The 21,482-nt window shown below is 55.0% G+C and overlaps 9 protein-coding genes across 9 annotated transcripts; 2 read left to right on the forward strand and 7 right to left on the reverse strand.

The window, feature by feature from the left end:
• Positions 1–24: 24 nt before the first annotated feature.
• On the reverse strand, positions 25–978 carry BU26DRAFT_422573 (glycoside hydrolase family 62 protein; the record flags this gene model as incomplete). The annotated part of the gene is made up of 1 exon (XM_033823464.1): positions 25–978. One exon carries the CDS (start codon positions 976–978, stop codon positions 25–27), a length of 954 nt encoding a protein of 317 aa, XP_033686776.1.
• A 343-nt stretch (positions 979–1,321) lies between these two features.
• Positions 1,322–2,523, reverse strand: BU26DRAFT_243439 (uncharacterized protein). The gene is made up of 2 exons (XM_033821045.1): positions 2,292–2,523; positions 1,322–2,237 (listed from the first exon to the last, which is right to left on the reverse strand). Exons 1-2 carry the CDS (start codon positions 2,347–2,349, stop codon positions 1,624–1,626), a joined length of 672 nt encoding a protein of 223 aa, XP_033686777.1. The 5' UTR covers positions 2,350–2,523; the 3' UTR covers positions 1,322–1,623.
• Positions 2,524–3,602: 1,079 nt separating this feature from the next.
• BU26DRAFT_451698 (uncharacterized protein) lies at positions 3,603–5,674 on the forward strand. The gene is made up of 6 exons (XM_033824771.1): positions 3,603–3,989; positions 4,035–4,140; positions 4,188–4,529; positions 4,581–4,793; positions 4,840–5,020; positions 5,074–5,674. Exons 1-6 carry the CDS (start codon positions 3,901–3,903, stop codon positions 5,607–5,609), a joined length of 1,467 nt encoding a protein of 488 aa, XP_033686778.1. The 5' UTR covers positions 3,603–3,900; the 3' UTR covers positions 5,610–5,674.
• BU26DRAFT_516530 (glycosyltransferase family 32 protein) lies at positions 5,645–7,170 on the reverse strand. The gene has a single exon (XM_033828348.1). The coding sequence runs from the start codon at positions 6,794–6,796 to the stop codon at positions 5,729–5,731; it is 1,068 nt and encodes a 355-aa protein (XP_033686779.1). The 5' UTR covers positions 6,797–7,170; the 3' UTR covers positions 5,645–5,728.
• Positions 7,171–8,545: 1,375 nt separating this feature from the next.
• On the reverse strand, positions 8,546–10,275 carry BU26DRAFT_516531 (uncharacterized protein). The gene has a single exon (XM_033828349.1). It carries the CDS (start codon positions 10,122–10,124, stop codon positions 8,814–8,816), a length of 1,311 nt encoding a protein of 436 aa, XP_033686780.1. The 5' UTR covers positions 10,125–10,275; the 3' UTR covers positions 8,546–8,813.
• A 1,081-nt stretch (positions 10,276–11,356) lies between these two features.
• BU26DRAFT_479096 (uncharacterized protein) lies at positions 11,357–14,412 on the reverse strand. The gene is made up of 3 exons (XM_033825658.1): positions 13,111–14,412; positions 12,660–13,060; positions 11,357–12,610 (listed from the first exon to the last, which is right to left on the reverse strand). The coding sequence occupies exons 1-3, from the start codon at positions 14,042–14,044 to the stop codon at positions 11,492–11,494; spliced, it is 2,454 nt and encodes an 817-aa protein (XP_033686781.1). The 5' UTR covers positions 14,045–14,412; the 3' UTR covers positions 11,357–11,491.
• Positions 14,413–15,079: 667 nt separating this feature from the next.
• On the forward strand, positions 15,080–16,093 carry BU26DRAFT_420814 (glycosyltransferase family 34 protein; the record flags this gene model as incomplete). The annotated part of the gene is made up of 2 exons (XM_033823377.1): positions 15,080–15,706; positions 15,761–16,093. The coding sequence occupies 2 exons, from the start codon at positions 15,080–15,082 to the stop codon at positions 16,091–16,093; spliced, it is 960 nt and encodes a 319-aa protein (XP_033686782.1).
• Positions 16,094–16,344: 251 nt separating this feature from the next.
• On the reverse strand, positions 16,345–18,314 carry BU26DRAFT_602291 (glycosyltransferase family 25 protein). Its single transcript, XM_033835337.1, has 3 exons — positions 17,660–18,314; positions 17,455–17,598; positions 16,345–17,406 (listed from the first exon to the last, which is right to left on the reverse strand). Exons 1-3 carry the CDS (start codon positions 17,909–17,911, stop codon positions 16,462–16,464), a joined length of 1,341 nt encoding a protein of 446 aa, XP_033686783.1. The 5' UTR covers positions 17,912–18,314; the 3' UTR covers positions 16,345–16,461.
• A 366-nt stretch (positions 18,315–18,680) lies between these two features.
• On the reverse strand, positions 18,681–20,853 carry BU26DRAFT_516535 (uncharacterized protein). Its single transcript, XM_033828350.1, has 3 exons — positions 20,426–20,853; positions 20,077–20,375; positions 18,681–19,905 (listed from the first exon to the last, which is right to left on the reverse strand). Exons 1-3 carry the CDS (start codon positions 20,499–20,501, stop codon positions 18,826–18,828), a joined length of 1,455 nt encoding a protein of 484 aa, XP_033686784.1. The 5' UTR covers positions 20,502–20,853; the 3' UTR covers positions 18,681–18,825.
• Between the last annotated feature and the right edge of the window lie 629 nt (positions 20,854–21,482).

Here is a 21,482-nt window from a genome sequence, read left to right on the forward strand (position 1 = left end):
GAATAGTAGGATCTGGGTCACGTCCTAGCGCTGCAGCGTCAGCAGGCCAGGACGGTAAGGCAGCAGACCGTAGTCACCGCCAGAGCTTGGCGCTTTTCCCTGGTACAGCAACTGCAGGTTGCACGAATCAACGGTCATCGTGTGGTCGGGGTTGCTGCGAATCAGTTCGCCATGGCTGATGTCGTTAGTCCAGGTGGCGCCACTGTTAGCCTTGCCGGCAAAGGGGTTGCTCTCGCTTGCGGCTTGCGGTGTCCACGAACCGCCCAGACTGGTGGCCGTGAATGAGCGGAAGTAGCGCCCGTTTGCTCCAATCGCCTCTACGATCATAAGGTATTGGTTCTGGTCCTGGATTCTGTAGACCTGAACTGCTTCGAACAGGTTGTTGGTCGAGTCGCTCAGAACGACTGTCGATGATGTGCCAAAATTGCCCGGGAAATTTCCAATGGGCATACTGGCCCGATAGATTTTGCCATTGTCGCCTGCAAAGAACAGATACATGGTCGTGTCGTCGCCGATGACTGTCTGGTCGATGGGGCCGGTGCTGGAGCCGGAGATACTTCCGGAGAAGAGCGCCTGCGCCGATGACCACCCATTTGCATTGGTGGGATCTGTTGACGTCCGGTAGGAGAATGCAGTGGAACCCCATTGATAGGCGAGCACCCAGATGCTCTTCGGGCGGAAGTAGAACAGTGTGGGCGCGACGGTGGCTGAATTCATCGTGTTCTGGCTCGCCGAGGCCATGCCAGTCCAGTCGCTGAAGAGACCGAAGTTCATTGAGCCCCAGCTCGTTCCCGTGTCGTGGGTCGTCGCATACACGAGATGCTGGCCGTTGTATACGACGGTGGTGAAGTCCTTGAGCGAGACCCACCCCGACTTCGGGGTCGCCAGCGCGCCAGTTGATGTCCAACGGTACGTTGATGGAAGAGTGCAGGCAGCGTTTGTCTGTGCCACAAGTGCTCCTAACGCGAACAGCACCATGCTGGCCAACACCTGGCTGACATCGGCCTTTATAAGTCTCATCGTATCGCTTTCTTTTCAGAAGGACGAGTGAAAATAAATATGCAAACCAACTGAGGGACTGAGCAAAGGTTCAGGACTACTGTGGTTATATACCCCAAAGCATAGGTATGAGGGTCCAATATCCCAAGAACCACGCCCATGCGGTGGTCGACTTACCAAGAGCGGTACAATACAGACGGAGGAATAGTCTTTCCGGATCGCCTCCCTCTTCGTGGCTTCCAAGGTCCGTAGATTATTCCATTAATGCAGGGGAAATTAACGGAAAAATGCTTCAGGAGCCGTTATGACTGGACGGACCGCGATTTATCCGTAGGGCGGAGAACATCCCTCCACAAACTGAGGATTCGTCTAATAATTATTTTCGCCGGCCATGTTGGCAGTGTATACCTAGGTAGGAGGTGCGCTCATCCGGTTTCCTTTTTTTCCGCCTCTGCTACCTTTGTGAGCCTTGGGGCTCCTTGCCTGTTAGTTCTAGCGTCGCTGGTTCTTGTTCGCCCACGATCTCTTCGCCGTCGTCTTCATGTGGCTGCGCGACTCTTTGCAATTTGTGGCTGCTGGTAAATTCTGCGGATCTGCTGGCGTCTGGATCGATGTTGGGTGTACTCAGCGCAGGATTAATGCGCGCCCGATAGAACTCTTCTCTTTGAGGAGAGCCATCGCTTCCCCAGTAGGGCTCATGCGGTTGTTGTGGACTATGGGTTGCTGGCTGCACCGTGCCGAAGTGTCCTTCCTGAAGTCTGCTAGCTGACTGTCCTTTTGCATTCTTTGTTGTCGGCCTGGGTGCGGTTGGGATCCTGGACAATGGCACTCTGAGCTTACGGTTGAACTCTGGCGAAGGTAGCTGTATAGACCATACTTTAGTGCGTGGTGGTGCTGGTTTACGTTGGGGAACGTCCGGGGACTGCTCAAAAGGTATAAAAGATACCGTATGAATGTTTGGTCCGCGCCTTTTAATAGGAGGCCGCGTGGGATTGGAGTTGTACGCTTATAGTAGCTTTGTCGCCGCTCGTAGGCTTCTGTGGTGGCGAAGGGGGCGAGGGAGCAGGTTCGCGCAGTTATCAAACTTAACTGCTCTTGTTCCTCAATCCCAAGCTCTAGGAGCGCCCCCACAATTGAGATGCTATAGTGAAGGAATGCTCGTACAAGTAGCTCCGTGACGTCTTCCCGTGGTAAGCATTCTCGAAACAGTAGTGCCGCATGCCTCATTGTTATCTGGTCTGCGTGCTGCATTAGGTTCTGTGCTCGCGTCTCGTAAAGAGAGAAATACTTGCCTGCTTGGGCGATTCGCCCTTTCCTCTTTAGCCATCGTGGATACCACGCTTGAAGCATGTACCTTCTCGGTTTCTTATTGCCAGAAGGGTACCGCTTTTATGCTGGCCATTGCAGTTTGGTGTGCTGCAAGTAGTAGGGCTAAGGATGTGAAGTGCGGTAAGGTTGTCTGCGAGGTGGTGGAAGCGAAAGATAACGTCGGCGGCGTCGTGATATTTTGAGGGCTGCTCGCACTTGCTTCGGCGGGATGATGCTACGATAACGTCGTGAGGTGGCCAGCTGGGACCACCTCTGAGGGTCGCCCGCGCTTGTCTACTATGGAGCAAGAGCGATTCCTTTCTCGCGCTGCAGTGAGGCGGCTGGGGTGATTGGGTGCGATGTAGTGGCGTGGTGAGGCGATGATGTCGGGATGGTAATGGCTGAGAGGCGGCGCGGCATTATGATGCGGAGAGTCGTCGCAGGCTTGGCTTTAGAACCCCACCCCCAACGTTATGGTGCTAGCTCAGCAGGAGGTGTCAGCGTGCTGGAGGCTCTTGAGTGTTGTGGAGGAGTCAGGTCAAGGCCAGGTGGATATGTTGCGATGGATGCCCCACAATGTGGCGCTTGGTCGCCTAATGACGTATTTGCCATGTTTCTTATTTTTCACTCGTTAGGGTCTTGCACTTCAAATGTCATCTCATTTCTTTTTGGAAAGTAAACATTTGACTTTTTAACGATATGTGGGACCTCGAGACTCGCGGAGTCACGTGCGCGATGATTCACCTCCTCTCCAGCTGCATTCTAACTAGTATGCTACGACGACTAGTCCTTCAGCGTTTATTAGCTTCTCGCGAACTTAGGTCGGCCGTTTTCTTCAAAGATTCTGAGCTAAGTCTGCTCTTGTAATCCGCTCCCGAGTTCCACAATTCCAACCGTCCAGGATGTCCCGCACATTTCGGGACGATATCTTCGCAGCACCTCTAGGGCGGTTTCCAGACAGGTCTATCATAAGAAGCGTCGCTCGGAAGACATCCCCTGACAGAAAAAGAAATCCAGGCTCGGATGTACCATCCGCTCTTCATTTACCCGGGTTCCGTAGCGCAGGTACAACCGCACTTTTGCAATGATGTCAGCCCACAACCTACTTCGATCCGTCCATCTCGACGTCAGTTCTGACTTATCAAAATTCCTGCCTTGTCGCGTCTTATATAATATCGGAGAAATCACAGGCTGGCCAGCACTTTCAATCTAAGCTGGGGCGTGGCTTCTGGAAAAGGCGACTGCTCCGTGAAAAATACCCCAAACGTGATAGAACATCGGGAAAGGACCCAAGACATCTATTCCGCGTTCGTAAGAGCCTAGCGTAACTATTTCATCGTCCACGCAAAGCCGTCGCCCCGTTCTGCGTCACACCACAAGAAACGCACTCGAGCTGGCGACTCCTATTATGCGGGACGCATGATCCTTCTCATCAACAGAAACACCGTTATATATAACACATGGCACATGGCCAATGATAGAAATGGACTGCCCGGGAGCTGGGCATATAATCTCCTCCGGCCTCCTCTTCGGTTACGGAGGTGACGACAAGCTTGTCACCTCCGGTAGCAGTGCCATTTCGCGATAGTTGCCATGAAGAAAACAGAGAGACTAGTATCCATATTTATTGCTCTCTCCACGCTGCTCGACGTAGCGGCACAGCAGTCGTGCGGAGGAGCATAGTAAGCATCAACTATCCATGGGTCTCTACTACTGACTCGCCTCAGCGCCCAATGCGGAGGACTGCTTTACGATGGCCCGACCTGCTGTGAGACCGGCCTCGTGTGCGCGAAGCAGAATGACTACTACTCCCAGTGTCTTACGCCTGGAACTGTAAGCGCGCTCTGCCTTCACCGTGCAACCGTTCTGATTTCCGCCAGCCCGGAGCCTCAAGTGACCCGATCATATCAGTAACCACCACAACAGTCCCGCCTGTGACGACAGTCTCCACTCCCTATCGTACTTCGACGGTTTTCTTGTCCGGTGCGGCAGCTGCCGCTCACACCCAAGCAGCGTATCCAAGTGGGGCCGGCGGCTGCAGTGGGCAGGCTATGGCTGACGGTGCGTGCTGTCCGGTCTACTGCTCGACAGACCTCCGGTCCGAACGGTGCACGAGCGACTGTACGGGGAGCTGCATCACCCCTGATCCGGGTATGTGCAAGTCGGGGACTATATGGGGTGAAGTGCACAGCGTCGCGGAGGAGGAAAGCTGGCATTACAGCGTGAGAATCCGTAAGATGCTCTAGAAAAAAAGACATTACTGATGGATGTAGCGCTCAACGCATTATGGTATTACCAGCGCGGGAGCGTGTGGCTTCGGGCTGTATGGTTTGTGCGCGAAGCCGAAGGAGGTCTGGGTCGACACGATGCTGGGAGATGCCTGCGATGCGTTCTGCAAGGAATACCCACCACTTTGTCAGGACCCAGCAGGAAACATGACGCTGCGCGGGAACTTTGCTGCGCCCAACGGAGACTACTACACGCAAGTAAGTCCCAGCGACCTCGTGGAGCGCTGTATCTCACAGGATGTAGTTCTGGAACTCGCTTCCTGGCCACGAGAGAGATAATTACCTTTCGTGCGGCGAGTGCTTCGAGGTGATCCATACCAAGCCCGACGGAGCCGACTACGCCTTCGGCGAAAGTGGTTACACGGATCCTATCATCCTAGAGATCACCGATTCTTGCCCCTGCTGGCCGAATCCAAAGTGGTGCTGTAAGTCTTCCCACTCCCGGCATTCACATGCTGGTGGCTAAGAGCAACCGTAGGTGGCTCAGGGGCCGACCGTTGCGGCGAGATCAACTTCAAGTACGGATGCCCACTTCCGAAGGATAGCATTCACCTCGATCTGTCCGATATCGCGATGGGTCGGCTTCAGGGTAATGGCAACATTGTGGAAGGTGTCATTCCTACTCGATATAGGCGCGTACAGTGCCCCAAGCCCGGCAATGTGTACGTCTGGCTCCATCCGTCTGCGGGACTTTACTACTTTCAGGTAACTGCTGTCAACGTAGCCAGCAGCACCGGAAGTATAGTCAACATGGAGGTTCGGGGAGCGGGTCAGAGGGAATGGGTGACGCTAATTCAGCAGCCGGATTACTCGTCTTCTAGACCACAAGAGAGATATGGTGCCTGGCAAATTCTGAAAGACAGTGGGCCGTACAAGGTCCCAATCGGTATGCGTCTGACGAGTGCAACGGGCGAGCAGATTGTGAATGAGGCGCTGATTACCTCCTTTACGGAGCCGAGCACTGTGCCTTCTGGTTCATGGTATCTCGACATGGGCTTGCAGTTTATCCACTGAACAATCATGTAACGATCATAGTAAGAAAGTGTTAATTCATTCTTAGAGTCTCAAGATTGTAACGCCGACCAATCACCCCTAGTTGAGACAGAATCGCGAGAAAAATCTACGAGAATCGCTCATGGCTCGACATCAGACTCATTAATGACCCCCTGATCCAATGCATATCTGACAATCGGCCATGCCGCAAGTGCGTAGTTGCTGTCTCTAGCCAGGACGTAAGGTACGGTCACAGCTTCAAACCCATCCACCTTATGCCCTCTATCCCTGAATGCATGCAGCAAATAAGTCCCTGAAAAGTCCAGCTCCCACTCCTTCGCCCTGTTCTTATTGTCCCATCTTAACAAGGGATCCTCCTCGAGGTCGTTGACCTGCGGCGATTGCGTCACGGGAGTGTCGTTATGGGGCGCATAGAGTTCGTCGACAGAGCCGGTCTTCCACGAAGTCGGCGAGAAAGCTTTCTCATCCATGATGAGTACTTCGCCCGATGATCTGACGAGGCGATCGGAAATGGCAGTTATGAGTTTGACCGAATGAGTTTCCCAGCCGCCGTTGAACACGACGGGGCCGTCTCGTTTCATGAGATAGGTGAGCGCAGAGCCTTTCTGGGACATGAAGGCTCCGTTGTTGATCTTTCCACCTGGTTGCCGGCCAACGACATTCTGGAACCCGGACTCGCGAAGGTATTTCACGTCCCGGAGTGGTAAGACATCCCAGTCGAGATAGACACCGCCGGTGCGATAGACCTCTTCGATGCGGACGAAATCTGATTTGTGCTCGATTTTTGAGATGGCGTTGCCGTTCGCATGCGTCGGAGCCTCGGCGTAGTTGGTGCTCACGACCTTGGGGAAATCCGCGAGGATCTTGCGCGTCCATTTGCTTCCGAAGGTAGCGGCATGTCCAATGGATGACTCGTTGTGGTCGGTGTGGATAAGGATGGATGTAGGGTTGAAGTAGATGATGGAAGCGTAAACGGATAGAAAGTCTTGAAATGTAAAGTGTAGCACCGAGTGTTCGTCTTTCTTCAAGTATACATAATGGACAATGTTGGGGATAGGCTTAGGTCGCGATGATAGGCCCGGAAGATACTGAGGTGCCGGGGAATGGGGAAGGAGAATAAGCAGGAGAAGCAAAGCGAAGAGGGAAGCGAAAATAATCGGCGCTTTGGAGAATCTTGCTGAAGCCATTATAATGGCGAAATACTGCGGTCAAGACGGAACGAGAATCAGATGGAGAGGGGCATACGCCGGCGAAGGGAAAGGAGGAATCTCAGCAAGGGCTCTATGACCTCTGCGCTCGCATGGTATGGAAAGAACAAGCTTGGTGCTTGAGGTAACGCCACACAGGGGTTGAGCAGCCTGCGTGTCTGGGCTGGCATAGGCAACGGATGGGAATTTTCGGTGGCTTGTGTGGCTTGAGCTGGCGGCGCACGTCTCCCAGGGCTGAGCGCGTGGGACAGGGGCGGTAACCGAAGCGCGTACACAGTAGAGGAAGCCAAGCAGAATCAAGAAAAGCGAATGCGTTGATAGAGAAGGTGACGGAACTCATGCAGCTTTCATGGTGATGGCAGGGGAGAAGGTGACGGTATGGAGGCTCTTGAACCCGGCGACTCGATCGGGACTAGCGGGCGCGGTGCTTAGTCACTCGCTCCACTCCAAGGCTTTGCCTTTCTCCCTCCACGGCATCAACAAATCACCGTACTGTATGATGGAGGCATCGGATCAACGCAACGGTCCACGGGAATCTCGATCACGCCTTCTTCCTAATCCGTGAGCCCTGCTAGAAACCCTGGACCCCACGCGAGGTTCAGGTGCGCCACGGCGGACGCCATCTTACGCTAACATCTCCCTTTTCGACAGGGATGCAGCCCTTGCCTCCCACGAAGACGATAACTCGGGCGGATAATCGACCGCTGTCCTTCAGCTGCGCCAAGGTGTGATCGAGGACTGCCCAACAATGGCCTTCATGCGCCCTCTCTAACCGACCTGCAGGTACCCTCCGACGACCTATTTTCGGAAAGTCCAGTCCTGGTTTGCTATGTGCCAGGAGGATAAATTGATCTGTCTCACCATGGCACAGTAATCACCGTGTAGGACTGGCCGTACGACTGGGTTTGACAGCGGTGCTTCGCCTCTTCGTTCCGCTTTGACCTCGCGTTTCTCCGCGCGCCCCGCCCGCACGCGATACTTTTCCAAAAGCAGCCATCTACGCTATCTCATGGTCTATGGATCCACTGGCCCTTCCTCGCACGCGGGATCAGCACGCCCCTAATCTTAGTCCAAGCGCGCTCCCACCTTGGAGGACCAGGGCCCCTTGCGCAGGGCTGCTGTCAAGCTCAAACCCTATCCACCCTCCTGGGGACATGGACGAAAATCCTCATCTTCTCCAGATCTTCCCCCAGGTGACATCACTGATCAGCGATCCCTCCAGATCAACGCTCAGCGATCGCAATTTCGGCACCTGATGACATCAGTATGTTCGTTTCGGAGGCTTAAGGCCGTGCAACGGCGTCCACGCGTGCCAAGCCCTGATGCCTTATTGGTATTGGGTCTCTGCACGTCCATTCACAGACACTGGACCTGCGCAAGCGAAGCCGCTAGCGGGATGGTCCTATCGGTCCTATCTAATCTGGACCAGTCTGGAATGCCTGGCTGAATTAGTCATGGTCTACAACCGCAAAGTCAACGCTTCCAACCCAGATGCTTCAATCGGCGGGCTAGAGGAACAAGCTAGGCACAAGCGTGCGGATCACATAAATCCTGATCGAGGCGAAACGGATGATGCCGCCCTTCGCCGCCTGAGCGGTGAGCACCTTGTTCGTCGAGCTGAGACCCGAATGGGGGTCGCTGCCTGAGATACGAGGAGCAAACACTGCCGGGTCAGCCGCCCAGCGCTCACCGGTCACGGTTGCCAAGCGGTACAGTGCATCAAGGTCAAAGGGAAGTGTCATTAGATGCAGCCGCTGAAATGCTCGGAAAGAAACCACGAAGATATGACCGCGACGAGGAATCCCATTACAAGAAGATTAGTCTACACCAGTCTAGCCTCCCCAGACCCAAGAAAATCGCGTCCCTTTCAAATCCCCGTCGCGAGAGGCCCCAAAACACCCTATCCTGAGATACAGAAAGAAAAGAGAACCAAACCACTCCTCATCCCCCTTGTGCCCAGACGGTCGTGATGGCGTTTGAACGTGTGTTGATGCGTTTAAACGAGAATGACGCGCTTGCCAACCGGGGCAGCCTTCTTCGCCGGGGCCTCGGCCTTGCGGCGCTCGAGCATACCGCCGCGCTTGACGTAGCCGGCAGACGGCGTGCCATAGCTCTCGGCAGGCTCCTCGTAGTCCGAGGACGGGTCTGGGCCATAGGGCGTGGTGCTCGAAGGAGTAGGGTACTCGTCGCCCTTGGTGGATGAGGTCTCAGTGGGATAAGTGTCGTGCGAAGAGGTGGTGGTCGGGTAGCTGTCCTTGGTAACGGAAGGAGTGGATGAAGGAGACGGGTAGGTGCTAGTCTTGTGGTAGCTGCAGGTGTATGCCTCGTGCGACTTGGTGATGGTGACGGTCTCCTTGGAGTGGTGGTAGACGCCTGGAGGGTAGACCTGAGCAGTTGGGTAGTGGCATTCGCGCTCGGTCTCGTAGTGGGTGGTGGTTGGCTTAGCAATGGTGTACTTTCCAGGCTTGGTCGCAGTGATGGTCACGTATTTGATGACGGTTTTGGTCTTGGTGCCGTGGGTTTCGTACGCGCCATAGGCGGCGGTGATCGTGGTCGGATGCGCGACATCGGTCGTGGAGCCGCCGTAAGTGACGGTCTTGCCGGGAGGAGCAGTGTAAGTAGCCTCAGCAGGAACAGTGGTCGACTTATGGACGGTCATGTCATACTCCGGGACCGTGTAAGTGCCCGGAGTGTCGTAAGTTTTGACCGAGGGCTTGGGGGCACCGTAGGTGTGGGTCTCGCGGTACGTCGACCACTTGCCGTTGCTGTACTCGCTAACCTCGACAGGCTGATACTTGGTGTCCTCCTCACCGTAGCACTCGCTACCGCAGAGGCCGGATCCAGGGTAGTTGGGGAGAGCGCTGGGGCCGAGCTCCTTGTAAGGAACCTTGTCGATCTTCTCGTACAGCTCCTCCCACGACTTGGTGCGGTAGACGGGAGTGGACGTCGCGTTCTTCCTGCCAGAGGGATAGTAGCCAGTCGGCACGGCATATCCGTAGTCTGTGGCGACAGTGGTGTGCGTGATGGTTGATTTGTAGTGAGCGACTGTCACCGGTTCTTCGGTCTTGGTGATAGTGCACTGGTTGCCATCGGCGTCAGTGATGATGGTGGAGACGTACAGATACGAGCTGTAGCTTGAGTGCTCCGAATCGTACGTCGGGATGGGTTGGTATTGCGAAGTGACCGTAACGGGCGCATAGGAGCCACCCGGAGTGATGGTTGTGTATCCAACCTCGGAGCTCGACGTGTAGCCATATTCATAGGCAGCGGCAGCGCCGGCGAGGAGAAGGGTGGAAGCGGACTTCATGTTGTTGATATTAGGGTATTATTAAGTGGTAAGTTAGGGGCAACGAGTGACTGTAGGTGGGTAAACAAGATTAACGAAAGACTGTCACTCAGGGTGCTTGAAGAAGCTGAGTGCGAGAGGTAAGGACTTGTCGGTCAAAAGAATGACGGTGGTGTGGAAAGAAAGCAGGAAGCAAGACAGAGGCTCCCTTATATCACTGCTGCCACATCGTGATCTGCCCCTGAGCATTCCGCATGCCGGGCTCAGAACCGCTTGAGGTTCTGCCGTGGCCCGCTAAGCTTAGCCATAAGGCGGTTCAAATTCGCGCCGAAGCTCCACTGCGGCTGCTCCGTATTCACCAAAAGGCACACGGACACCGTGTTCAGGATCCGGCATGTGGCCTCTGTCACAAAACGTGCATAGCAACATGGTAGTCAGGGCGGTACCATGGCTCTAAGCCACTCGGTAAGCGGGCAGGGCATGGAGGCTGGCTGGGCTGTCGCATGCCAAATTCCTGCTTTCGGGAACTACTCAATAGGCCCAAAACAAATTTTAAAATGAGTCGCTGCGTGCCTGATGCTAAATAAGGACTCTAGCTGAGTGGGACTAGCGCGTGGGCGCGACCAGGTTCTCGGCCCCGTGTAATTCATGTCCCGGCGGCTGCAGATCCTGGAACGCATGTCTGCTGTGCCTGCCCGCTGCGAGCGCTCGTGAGAGTTTGCTGCTTTGAGCTTTGAGGGCGACGGGGGCCGGCAATCGATAGCGTCATTCTTATTAGCTGGGTCGCCAGACAGCCACCTGCAGGCAGTTACTACGCCTCTGGCTGCAAGGGTTGCACGAGGGCGTTATCGGTTGATAGCCTCCTGCGCCCTCTGCGCATACCTGCGTCCAACTGCTCGTTCCTGCGTCAATAGTACTCGTTCCTGCGTCGTGCCTGACTGTGATGAGTTCAGCGCTGCGCACCGCCGCTTACGAAGGTGCCCTGTCATTCGACGTGCTCCTCGGACCTGCGTTTGCCGCTCAGAATCTGACTGGGCGGCTTTCGAACAGTGAGGGCTCTGTTGGGCAGAGGTAACCCCATCATTCGCTGCCCTCACCGGGAATTTCCGTTCTTGCCAGTGGCTATGTTCAAAGAGTCTTCCCGTACCGAGTTCAGTCGTGAGCTGTGTAACGAGAGGGGCATACAGCAGTCGTGATCTGAGACAGCTGAGGGCTCCTTATCAGTGCAGATTATATGAAGGCTGGGCATTGAACGTCTCAATGCGCAAGTCGGCCCTATTGCGCTTCGGATTGAATTTTTAATGAGAAATCTATTGTTCGTCGCGAAACGTCTATCTACATGCAGAATGTGGGCTGAAGGGGAAAGGAAATCTAGGTCAGTGCATTAGTCACATCTCAAAGCTCGACCGCTCAGGCAGTAAGCCCTCAAACAGTGCGCTCATCACCTTCTTCAGCTGCTCGAGCTCCTGCTCATCTTGCGTTACGACATCGTCATTCAGGCATATCTGACCAGCCTTCTTGTTGTGCTTCAGATACGGCTTCAGGAGCACATGCTCGGCCTGCTCCGCATCTGTCACCATGTAGAAGGCGGAGTCCGGGTTGACGATGGTGTATTGATACTTCATCAACGCCTTGATGACGGTGGCTCGTTGCTCGGGCTTCTTGACTGGATGGGGCAGCAGCGTCCCCAAGCCCGATCGCCTCCTGTTTAGGATGAGCTTGAGCAGGCAGTCACCACAGCGCGGCGATTCCCGCGCAACTCGGTCAAAGATTGCAGCTGAGGAGAATACGGGGGAGCGGGCTGTTGCATCGCTTGACCGTAGCGAGAACCCCGGTGCCAAGCAGTCCTCCGTATCGAACGCATCGCAGTCAAGGTCTTTGATCATTATAGGGCCGTCCAGAGATGTCCAAAGTACGTCGGTGTTGACTTTGGGAGGCTGAAGACCAGCTTCCTCGAGGTGGTCACCCATGCGATAGTATATCCTGCGACGGAACTGCTCGGGAGTCTCGTTGCCCATTCCCTCTGCGAGCTCGCGAAGCATCTTCTTGCGTTCGTTCCAGCTCAGGTAGCCATCGTCGTCGGCGTCGCCGCGGAGCATGATATAGCTCCAAAGCAGCGCCTCCCGGTGTCGCTCCATGGTGTAGTGGAACATGACGTACCAGGAGTAAATTTGGAAGCCAGTCTCACCCCGGAACCGTTGGAAGGCGCTTCGTAGGGCTGGTCTTGGAAAGCTCGTGATGGCCTCCTTGGCAATGCTTCGAGACAACGAGTGACCAAAGTGTACCTGACCCTTTCGCTTGCGGGCGCCAAAGCGTCGGTTCAGTAGCCAAGAAGTGTAGATGAGGAACGGTTTCTCGCCGAATCGCTGCGCATCTTCCTCAGTCGGAGGCTTCAACGTGTTGTATGCATTGTCCTTGAAGCCCATGGTAGGACCAAAGAGAGGAGAATAGAGGTCCGAGGCCGAGTGAGGTTTACCGAGGATCATGTCATCTGACAGTGCGAACATCTGTCCAGTGTTAGCTTGAACGTCCATAGAGAGAAATAACGGAACGTACCCTATCAGTCTCGGATTTGGTGTTGTAGAGCTGATTTTCGATGGTGAGAGAGTCAAAGGTGGGCAGGCACTTCCTCTCTTCTGGGCCGAAGAACTCCTCTTGAGAAAGGACCTGAACCTTGTCCAAGTTTTCCTTGAGCCAGAGAGGTCGTTGCTTGCCCATGGTCACAGGATGACTATCTTGAGAAGGGTTCTGGAAAGCATTGACCAGGATCTGGATGCGGTTGGTGAAGGAACCGGCATACTTTTCGACACTTCGCATGGAGTAACGGAGCTCATCCCATTCGCGGTAGCGGTTGGTGCCGTGCGAGGCGACCCATTCGCCTTCTGGATCATTGAGCGACGAGTTGAGTTCGTACGGGTGCATGGTGTTCCGCAGTTCTTGCTGCGACCCGTTTACCCCTAGCCCAGGTTAGTATTGGCGCCTGTGCCTAGGGGCGTAATGCACTTACAATTGTAGACGAAGTCAATCTTAGGCTCCCGGAGCTTCGGGCCCGTGTACCGAGCCTTTGCGATCCATTCGTCCTCCCAGCCTTCAAGCATAACGTCTTTGACGGATTGCTCGAACGGCACATGAAGCATGTCCGGAAGATCGTCGGCTTTCTCCTTGACGCTCTCGCATTCGTCCCAGGAAGGAAAGGTGTACGTCTCTGTCCACGGTGTCATCGCTTTGAGAGTCTGGATTGGGTACTGAATATCTTCGTTGGCTTGTGCTGGCTCTTCCACGTCCGTCTCGTCATCCGAAGCGTCGCCAGACTTATCCCTGTTATCCTTGGAGGGGTGGTCCGCATTCAGAATCTCGTCGACCACGCCGTTCTGACGCAGCCGCTCTTGTGAATCTGCTTGGAATGTGGGATGCTCGAAATCGGAGAGATGGCCATCGTCGTCATCTGGGTGCGTCAACTTTGCGGCATGCTCGACACTGTCTGCATTATGCCCGCGAATCGTCTCAATGCCGTCGGTGTCGTGCTCGTCGGTATCCTCCTCCCGAGGGGTTCCTGGCGCTTTTGCGTTGTCCTTTGGCGGTAGTGGGGCATTGTTCGCAAGTGGGGTATCCCGGGGCAATGGTGAAGGAGAAGAATAGAAGTCGCCATGATGCTCGACCTGGTCTTGCTGGTTCGGCCGCGGGTGGGTGTGGTGGCCATACGAGTTCACGATATGGGCCGATTCTCCAGACTGTTCGCTGAGCTGTTCATCGATCTGCTCTGGCGACGTGCGGAGAATTATGCCCTGCCGGTCGGTACTGTCCAATTCGGAGTCCACATGCCGTACGCGCGAGAGGGTGCCCGACTGCCACACGACAAAAAGGAGAATGGCGAAGAGAGCGTAGTAGTGCTTCTGAAAAGAGCGTCGCTGGCGGTACGGCGGGTACGAGTGGCCGAGCATGGCGGGCGGCAAAGGAAGGAAGGCACGGCGGGGGCAATGAGAGAAGGAACGGCCGGGACAAGGAAAGAAGGAACGACCGGGACAAGAAAAGAAGGAGCGACCGCGGTAAGGAAAGAAGGAACGAAACCGCAACCTCGTAGAGAGCGTGACGACGAGAAGTCAAGGCAGGCCGAGGAGCTTTTGATAGAGGCGTGGCATAGTATAGGCGCGATGCGGAATTCCCAAAGCGGGATGCAGTCGTGTGCCGCCCGCCGCGTCAATGACGAATGATCCCCTGATATGGCCATGTTCCAGAAATGCATGAAGCCTCCCCTTCGCTGACTGACGGCGCGGTGCTCAGCTGTGCAGACGAAAAGAGGCGCCTGGGCTGGTGTGTGGTTAAGCAGCCGGCTATTTGCACAGGGGGGCGTTTTGGGTTGGGGGCGGGCTGGTCTGGGCTTTGGGCCGCGGCTGCTTAGCGCGCACCCGGCGCCGGTCCGCTGGGAGCTCTCTCCCTGTCTTGCGCACGCGACACCTGCCCATCTCCCGCCTCAGCCCAGCCCACGCGAGGGTCGTGGTGGGGCCTCGCCTACCCGGTCGTGTATGGTCCAGCCCTCTGTCAATTCCGCTGCCTGTTCTCTCCCCGTGTCCGTCCACCGGCACCCACACTCGCGTCACGCTCATTCAATCACATTCCTTCATTGCTCACAAGGCATCGTCACTTCTTGTCTTTATGATTTGACCACGCAGGAGTCGGCACATTCTTTCTATCCATCCATCCATTCATCCATTCATTAATTCATTCATTCATCTCCGCCTTACACTGTCCTTCTTTCCCCTAATCCCATGCATTTGGCCGGCAAAATGGGCCACGAGCGCTACGGTTCGGGTCTCCCAACTCCTCCTCAGCACATCCGACGACGGCAAAGCCTCCCCAGCACGACACGGCTCATCAGATACTGCCTCATTGCAATCTCGCTCTTGATCATCATCGCCGGCTTCCAAAGCCTCTCTCCAGCCGTATCCCACTACCTGCCCATCCCCGTCGAAGGCACCATGGGCGTCGTCTCTTCCTCCGACCACCAGGAAGGGACCAAGAACAGTGTCTTCAAGTCCACCGAAAAGGCCGACGACGAAGATGACGCAGGCGGGCAAGGACCCCTCGAAGCAAACCACACTGTCTCCGAGCACTCCTCTCTCACGGTCTCCCCCAAGTTCGGCAAACTCACCGCTTCGTTTGGTGAACCCGATCCTGCCTACGAGAACGCCATCGCCTCGCACAACCTGCACAACGAGCTGCATGGCTATCCGCACTTTATACTCCGCGAGCACATGATTCGCGGCCTGTGGTCGAAGCACGGATGGATCATGACTATTATCGGACAGGAGCTCGCCAAGCCCGAGGACCAGCGGCTCAAGTGGCTCATGTGGCACGATCGCGACACGGTGCTCATGAATCCCCAGATTCCGCTCGATATCTTTGTGCCTCCGGAGCCAGACTTCAGTCACATCCACATGCTGGTGACGAATGACCGGAATGGGCTGAATAATGGGGTTTTCATGGTGCGGGTAGGGCAGTGGGCGTTTAAGCTTTTTGCGAGTGCGTTGAGTATCCGGGAGTATCAGCCCGAGATTCCATTGAAGTATACGGAGCAGAGTGGCATGGAGGAGGCCATTAAGCGGGTATGGCCTATTGCCTCTAATTCCGCATCATACAAAGTACTGACCGTCTTGCAGCCTTGGTGGGCCAATAGTGTGGCCTATGTGCCGCAGCGCTGGTTCAATGGCTTCCCTCCCGATCCCGACATCAAGCACGACCATACGCTTGCTCATGCCCGCGAGGGTTCTCTGCTCATTCACTTTGCATCCAACCGCGACGGCCTTCGCCCCGAGCGCATGGCTCACTGGGGCCAGATTGCAAAGAACCGAACCGCGGAGTGGGATAGGCCGGCCGAGAAGACGGGGTATCTGAAGGAGATTGCGGAGTATTGGGAGAGAGTGGGCAAAGGGGAGTCCTTTGAGAGGATCAACAGAGACATTGGACATAGAGGTGTAGGCTGGAGTGGATGATGGGAGCGATAGAGTCGTGCATTGGGTGGCGCGTCGGTGTTTGGCATTGAGTGATAATATACCACTAATAATAGATATTCTTCGTGCGTATTCTGTCTCCCATGACTTTGGGTAACGCATCTTGACCTTATTTAAGATGTGATATTAGAAAGGCTAGGCGGGAGTAGCGAGAATAACGGAGGGGATAAAAAGAGTCAGCTTTGGTCGACTTGACCCTTGCAAACAGAGGACCACGGTCAAGTTTATTGGAAAGCCCCTTGTGCATTCTATTTACGCCGCTACTGCCTTTGACTCCGGTACCCTGCGTCCCTACTATACACGAAGAAAAGGAGTCCCCATTACAAATCATACGACGTTCAATGCCAGTATCATCGCCTCCTCTTCTCGCCTTCACCGTCCTTCTTGAGCTCAGCCTGCTGCTTCTCCAACTGCTCCTTCAGCTCTGGATTCCTATCCACATACTCCTCCGGCTTCACAAATACCTCCCTCCCCCTTGGAAACACAAAGGTCCTGAGATCAACCTCCTTCACCAAATCCACGTCCGGCGCATTAGCTGGCAGCACCCACTCGCCCTTCATCATCCTCCCGATATTTAGACTAACAGGGAAGACAGTAAACTCGCTCTCAGGCTCCAGGCGATCGTTGCTATTCTGGTAACCCCCAGTGCCAGCTTCGGCTTCGTTGGACTCGGCCCTACGATCGGAGTCCTTGTCCTGCGGTCCGATAGCCCGGTAGCGACCGAAGATCATGGGGTAGGCACCTAAGCAGAAGGGTGTGCCGTAGGGGTCGTGGCGGCAGAGAGCAAGCTGCGCCATGTCGATGGCTTGGGCGTTGGGGAGCATGGATTGGTCGTACAGCAATCTCGTAGCCCCCCTCAATGATATCGCGTACGCGGCCGTTCCGGTGAGCTTGTTTACCTCCATGATAACTCGCGTGTGCTCACCGCCGAGTTGTTTTGCACTGAAATCTGGTTTGCGGCCCCATGTGCGTCGGGACTCGGCGATGACAGTAGGGTCGTCGGGCGTGAGCCAGTACTTCTGGTCCTTATTGGGCTTGTTATTCGCACCGGTATGGCCTACTGCTAGCAAGTCCCAGTTATCTCCGTAGGGCGAATGCATGGGCAGCGTGGCGTCCTGGATAGCTCGCACGCCGCGGGCAAATTCAACCATCTGGGGTCGGAGCATGACGTCCCAATCCGCATCGTCCTCGATCACGAGGGCCGTTTGGATGCGGTTCTGGAGCATGTGTTGGTAGACGTTTAGATGAGCACGCCAGCAGCCGTAGTCTCCCATCGCTTGGTTGCCTTTCCAGTACTAATATATGTTAGTGAATATGTGTGGATGAAGTATGAGCGAACATACTGATGGATAGGCTTTCGGATGCATCTCAGAGCCATTGACGCCGTCCGCGAATTCAATGTCCAAATCTGAGACCATGGCCATGAGTGCCAGGTAGTCCCTCTTATCCGTCCGGTGCATCATCGAGATGGCATAGATCTTTTGAAACTACACATCCCCATTAGCTTCACTCCTTAACGTCTCCATCCACCCACTCGGATTCACTTACCCCCAAAGTACGATTGTTGATGTCCCAAATCGGATCACTCGCCGGCTCATCGAAGTCTACAATTGGCCTCACATCCGTAATCGATGCGGGCGAACCTCCCTTACTCGAAGGACTTCCATAATGCGGGTATCTATCCGAAGCACGCTGCCGGAAAGCATTGGAGCCGGAGGACGGACTGAAGAACCAAACGAAAGATGAAAAGAGCGTGATGCAGAGCGCTGCGAGCTGGAAGGATGAACGAGGGAAGACCATAACGAAAGGAGCGACTACAACGTCTACGTCGTGAATATGGAAGGAAGTACTGTGGAGGCGGTGAGGAGAGTAACCGCGGGGAGTAACGATGACCCGACCCAAGCTTGGATACTATAACCCGCACGACACCTTTGGGGGATCGATTGCCGTCGAGCGCTCACAACGTACCCCTGAGTCTATTCTCTCTCGACTCCGCTCCCTTGGGCTTTGGGCTAATCCAGGGTCCGCTACAGCTGGCCCCTTCCGCTTGCCCTTGCTTCCTGTCGCCTGCAGGAGCATCGTCAGACGCCAAACCGTGGCGTGCGCACTTACCAGAAGCACCCACGGCCAACACTACGACGCCCAGTCAATATCAAATGCACCGTGCGCGCTATCGAGGATATCACAGACAGTCTCAGTAGCGCGCCCGTTAGTGGAGGATCTAGACGCGTGGGGTTTCTAGTGTGCGGCTGAAGGTGGCGCTGAAGGTGGCGGCGCGTAGTCGCCGAGTGGCTTTGCTAGGTAGGTACTAAATTGATGTGACGCGTGCCGGGGCATTAATCGGCGCCAAATGAAAGTTTGGCTGGGTGCCGGTCCGTTTTATCGTGCGTATCGCGGGCGTTATGCCAGCGGAAGGCTTGGACATATCAGGATGGATACCGGTAGGGGATTGGCAGTGTCGCATGCTCAGGCAGCCTCGTTTTCAGACGCCCAGCCTCGAGCGATGTCGGTCCGATGGCGGCGAGCTATCGAAGTCACGACATCGCAAATGGGAGAATCTCATGCGCGTCCACTAGCTCCGTACTAACGATTGCTTCATGCTTTAGGTTCGGGGGAAGCGAATGCGGTACGGATTCCAAAAGGAAATGCGATTGTAGCTATCCCTCGCTATGCGATATCCATCGCAATCGCTAAAATGCCATGCAAGCAGAAAATCAACAGGACCATTTGTTCTGCAGACTCCGTCCGAATCTTACACTAGGGGTATCAACCGTCCTCATGAGAATATCGGCAAGCCAAACCACGACAATGGCGCAGCAGACCCAAGAAGCAATAACGCCCAACTCATACGTGAATAGCGATTCGTGCCCCGTACAACTCCAGAAAAACTCCACAAGCGATGTACCAAGGATATGGTTAACTGGACCATGAACGATGTACAAAGGAAACGAGATTTTGCCCAGGTAGACAGCGAGAGGGGTTTGGAAGGGCACTCGCAGCCACTCAGAGCCGCAGAGCGCCAGGAGGAAGATGGCGGCGCCCATGCGCTGAAACGTCATTTCAGTGCTGTTGAAGAAGGGTTTCGCCAGCTTGTGGATCGTCATATATCCCGGCGATGTCTCATACTTGTGAGCGGGCCATGACAGGAGATGGAGGCCGACATACAGGACGACTGCCCAAATCGCCTTGGTGCGCTTGCTCTGTGTCTCCGAAGACTTCTCTGCCGTGGGAAGTTGCTTCGCGTTCTCGTCGCGAATCAGCAGGTACTCGGCAAGACCCATTCCAGCAATGAAGAGTGCGACATCGCCTTCCTCCACAAACACACAAAAGGCATACAGTGCTGCGGTGAGCGTGACACGTATCCGGGGTCTCAGCTTGGCGTATCCAACTAACGCCGCGAACAGGACAATGGAATTGCGGAACTCGAGCGGGATCGTCCACAGATGAACGTCGTACTTCGGGCGCGAAGGTCTGAACGGGTTCGCGAATTTCCACATGACGGTAGCCCAGTCCCGAATCTGTTCCGTGCTGCTCGAGAAGACTTCGAACTGGACCTCGTTTGTCCCGCCAAAGGGCCAATCTTTGGACAATGTATAGGCGTGATTGTACATGCCCAGGCATGCTGCGATGATAACGCAAATCTGAACCAAGTATACCGGCATGTAGAGCCGCAGAGCGCGTCGGAAGATGGAGGAGAACATCGTGTCGAAAAACTTGTCCCAGCTCTGGCTTCGGGCGAGTTGGATGGGCTTTAGAGATAGCGATACTCCAGAAAGAACCCAGAAGATGCTAACCTGCAAATGGCCGAGGCGTTAAGTTAGCACGGTTCTACTAACTGTAATTTCTGGCGCCTTTTTGCGATAGCTAGCGGTGACAGGACTGCCAAAGGCGGCTTGAAAGGCGTTTTAAACCTATAGGAGTACGCAGGCCTGGCCCGAGAGAGCAATTGTGTGTCCAGGACTTACCATGGGCCCTCCAGTAAATATGAGCCTTATGATGGGCAACTGTATCAACCAGTAGTCGTCGATTCCTCCGTTGCTTCCATAACCGAGCAGGTATTTCTGATGGAACATGTGTTGGAAATGGTATATGAAGACGCAGAACGAGGCGTATCCCCGTATGCCATCGAGCCAGGAGGTCGGGTGGACTTTCGCCGGTTTCGCATTGCGGTCCAAGAAGCTCGGTTTTAGGGTCGCCATGAGCGGGCGGGGGGAGAATTTGCGTGCGAAGACTTCGAGCGGTCGCCATAGCGGGTTTGTATGGGCTGCGCGCAATCAGTATTGGCTCAAGACACATTGTGGGCCACCGTTTTACCTCCCGAATCCTTCTCCTCGAACTCAGCGTGGAGTAAGGGAGCTCCGTCGACGCTGGACCGATTGGCTAACGACATAGTGGCACAGGTATCGGATTAAACGAGAGTGATGCAAGAAAACGAAAGCAGAAGCGGCCGTTGCATACGGCGACGCAGGAAAGAAAAGCGAGAGAATGGAAGAAACGTCTTGTAAGGGAAAAGGGAGGTGTCGAGGTGGCGCTCCCCTGTAGGAAATTCGTGTTTATTAATATTAAGGAATCAGGTCGCGCCAAGAAGGCTTGTGTTGGGAAGGGTTTCCCAGGGAAAAGATACGGATTGACGGCGAAAGGATGAGATGAGGCCTTAAGGCGATGTGTCCAGGCGGCCCCGTAACAGATGCGCCAACATGGTTGACTGGAATGGTTCGCTGCAGAACGAGGCGGAGTTGAGGCGGGCAAGACTGTCAAAGCCCGATGCAGGAAGCTGAAAGACCGAGTCGTTTCTATTTACGCGCCCGGCGAAGCTTTTCCGCCGAGAACGACTGCACAAGAGCGAGGAACACATGCAAGTGCTGACATCGAATAAGAATGCTTCAGTGCTGATCGCCGAGGGGGCAAGGACTTCGGGGCCTTGCCCGGCACGGCGCGTTTCAAGCAGACAGATCGCCATCCCTCTGCAAACAACGCTGCATGCCAGGTCGAAAAGGGCTGCAAATTGGAGGTCAGACTTCTCCCTCAGGCACTGCGCGTTTTCAGCAGACGATTGCATCATGCGACCCCCTCCCGACCTTCACCGACCAACCGACTGCCCCTCTTCGTATTTGCTGGCTGAAGGCGCTGGACGCCTGGAAGGCTTCTTTGCCCTCTACCACCTCGGTTAACACACAGTATGCGAGGAATGCGGCCCTGCTTTGTCAAATTTGACAACAATGGAAAGGGATGGCAATGGTGGTTGCTGTGAAGGGCTTGATGACGGTGACTTGCTGTTTGCGGGACCGCACTTTCCCATGCTTAGTCAGCCCGTCACGTGCTGTGGTTGTCTTCTGGCCGGGTGGGCAGCTATGAAAAGATCTTAAGGCTA

Source organism: Trematosphaeria pertusa (assembly GCF_010094035.1).
Source record: "Trematosphaeria pertusa strain CBS 122368 unplaced genomic scaffold BU26scaffold_4, whole genome shotgun sequence".
NCBI classification, from domain to species: Eukaryota; Fungi; Ascomycota; class Dothideomycetes; order Pleosporales; family Trematosphaeriaceae; genus Trematosphaeria; species Trematosphaeria pertusa.

Excerpts from the sequence above, each read along its gene's own strand:
- BU26DRAFT_243439 (XM_033821045.1), bottom strand. The coding sequence starts at position 2,349 with ATGCTTCAAGCGTGGTATCCACGATGGCTAAAGAGGAAAGGGCGAATC. Across the intron at positions 2,238-2,291 it reads AGGGCGAATCGCCCAAGCAG|ACCAGATAACAATGAGGCAT; the intron begins GCAAGTATTTCT and ends TGCAGCACGCAG.
- BU26DRAFT_451698 (XM_033824771.1), top strand. The coding sequence starts at position 3,901 with ATGAAGAAAACAGAGAGACTAGTATCCATATTTATTGCTCTCTCCACG. Across the intron at positions 3,990-4,034 it reads CAGTCGTGCGGAGGAGCATA|CGCCCAATGCGGAGGACTGC; the intron begins GTAAGCATCAAC and ends GACTCGCCTCAG. Across the intron at positions 4,794-4,839 it reads ACGGAGACTACTACACGCAA|TTCTGGAACTCGCTTCCTGG; the intron begins GTAAGTCCCAGC and ends CACAGGATGTAG.
- BU26DRAFT_516530 (XM_033828348.1), bottom strand. The coding sequence starts at position 6,796 with ATGGCTTCAGCAAGATTCTCCAAAGCGCCGATTATTTTCGCTTCCCTC.
- BU26DRAFT_516531 (XM_033828349.1), bottom strand. The coding sequence starts at position 10,124 with ATGAAGTCCGCTTCCACCCTTCTCCTCGCCGGCGCTGCCGCTGCCTAT.
- BU26DRAFT_479096 (XM_033825658.1), bottom strand. The coding sequence starts at position 14,044 with ATGCTCGGCCACTCGTACCCGCCGTACCGCCAGCGACGCTCTTTTCAG. Across the intron at positions 13,061-13,110 it reads GATTGACTTCGTCTACAATT|GGGTAAACGGGTCGCAGCAA; the intron begins GTAAGTGCATTA and ends AACCTGGGCTAG. Across the intron at positions 12,611-12,659 it reads CCAAATCCGAGACTGATAGG|ATGTTCGCACTGTCAGATGA; the intron begins GTACGTTCCGTT and ends AACACTGGACAG.
- BU26DRAFT_602291 (XM_033835337.1), bottom strand. The coding sequence starts at position 17,911 with ATGGTCTTCCCTCGTTCATCCTTCCAGCTCGCAGCGCTCTGCATCACG. Across the intron at positions 17,599-17,659 it reads TCAACAATCGTACTTTGGGG|TTTCAAAAGATCTATGCCAT; the intron begins GTAAGTGAATCC and ends GGGGATGTGTAG. Across the intron at positions 17,407-17,454 it reads ATCCGAAAGCCTATCCATCA|TACTGGAAAGGCAACCAAGC; the intron begins GTATGTTCGCTC and ends AACATATATTAG.
- BU26DRAFT_516535 (XM_033828350.1), bottom strand. The coding sequence starts at position 20,501 with ATGTCGTTAGCCAATCGGTCCAGCGTCGACGGAGCTCCCTTACTCCAC. Across the intron at positions 20,376-20,425 it reads CGAGGAGAAGGATTCGGGAG|CCCATACAAACCCGCTATGG; the intron begins GTAAAACGGTGG and ends GATTGCGCGCAG. Across the intron at positions 19,906-20,076 it reads TATTTACTGGAGGGCCCATG|GTTAGCATCTTCTGGGTTCT; the intron begins GTAAGTCCTGGA and ends GGCCATTTGCAG.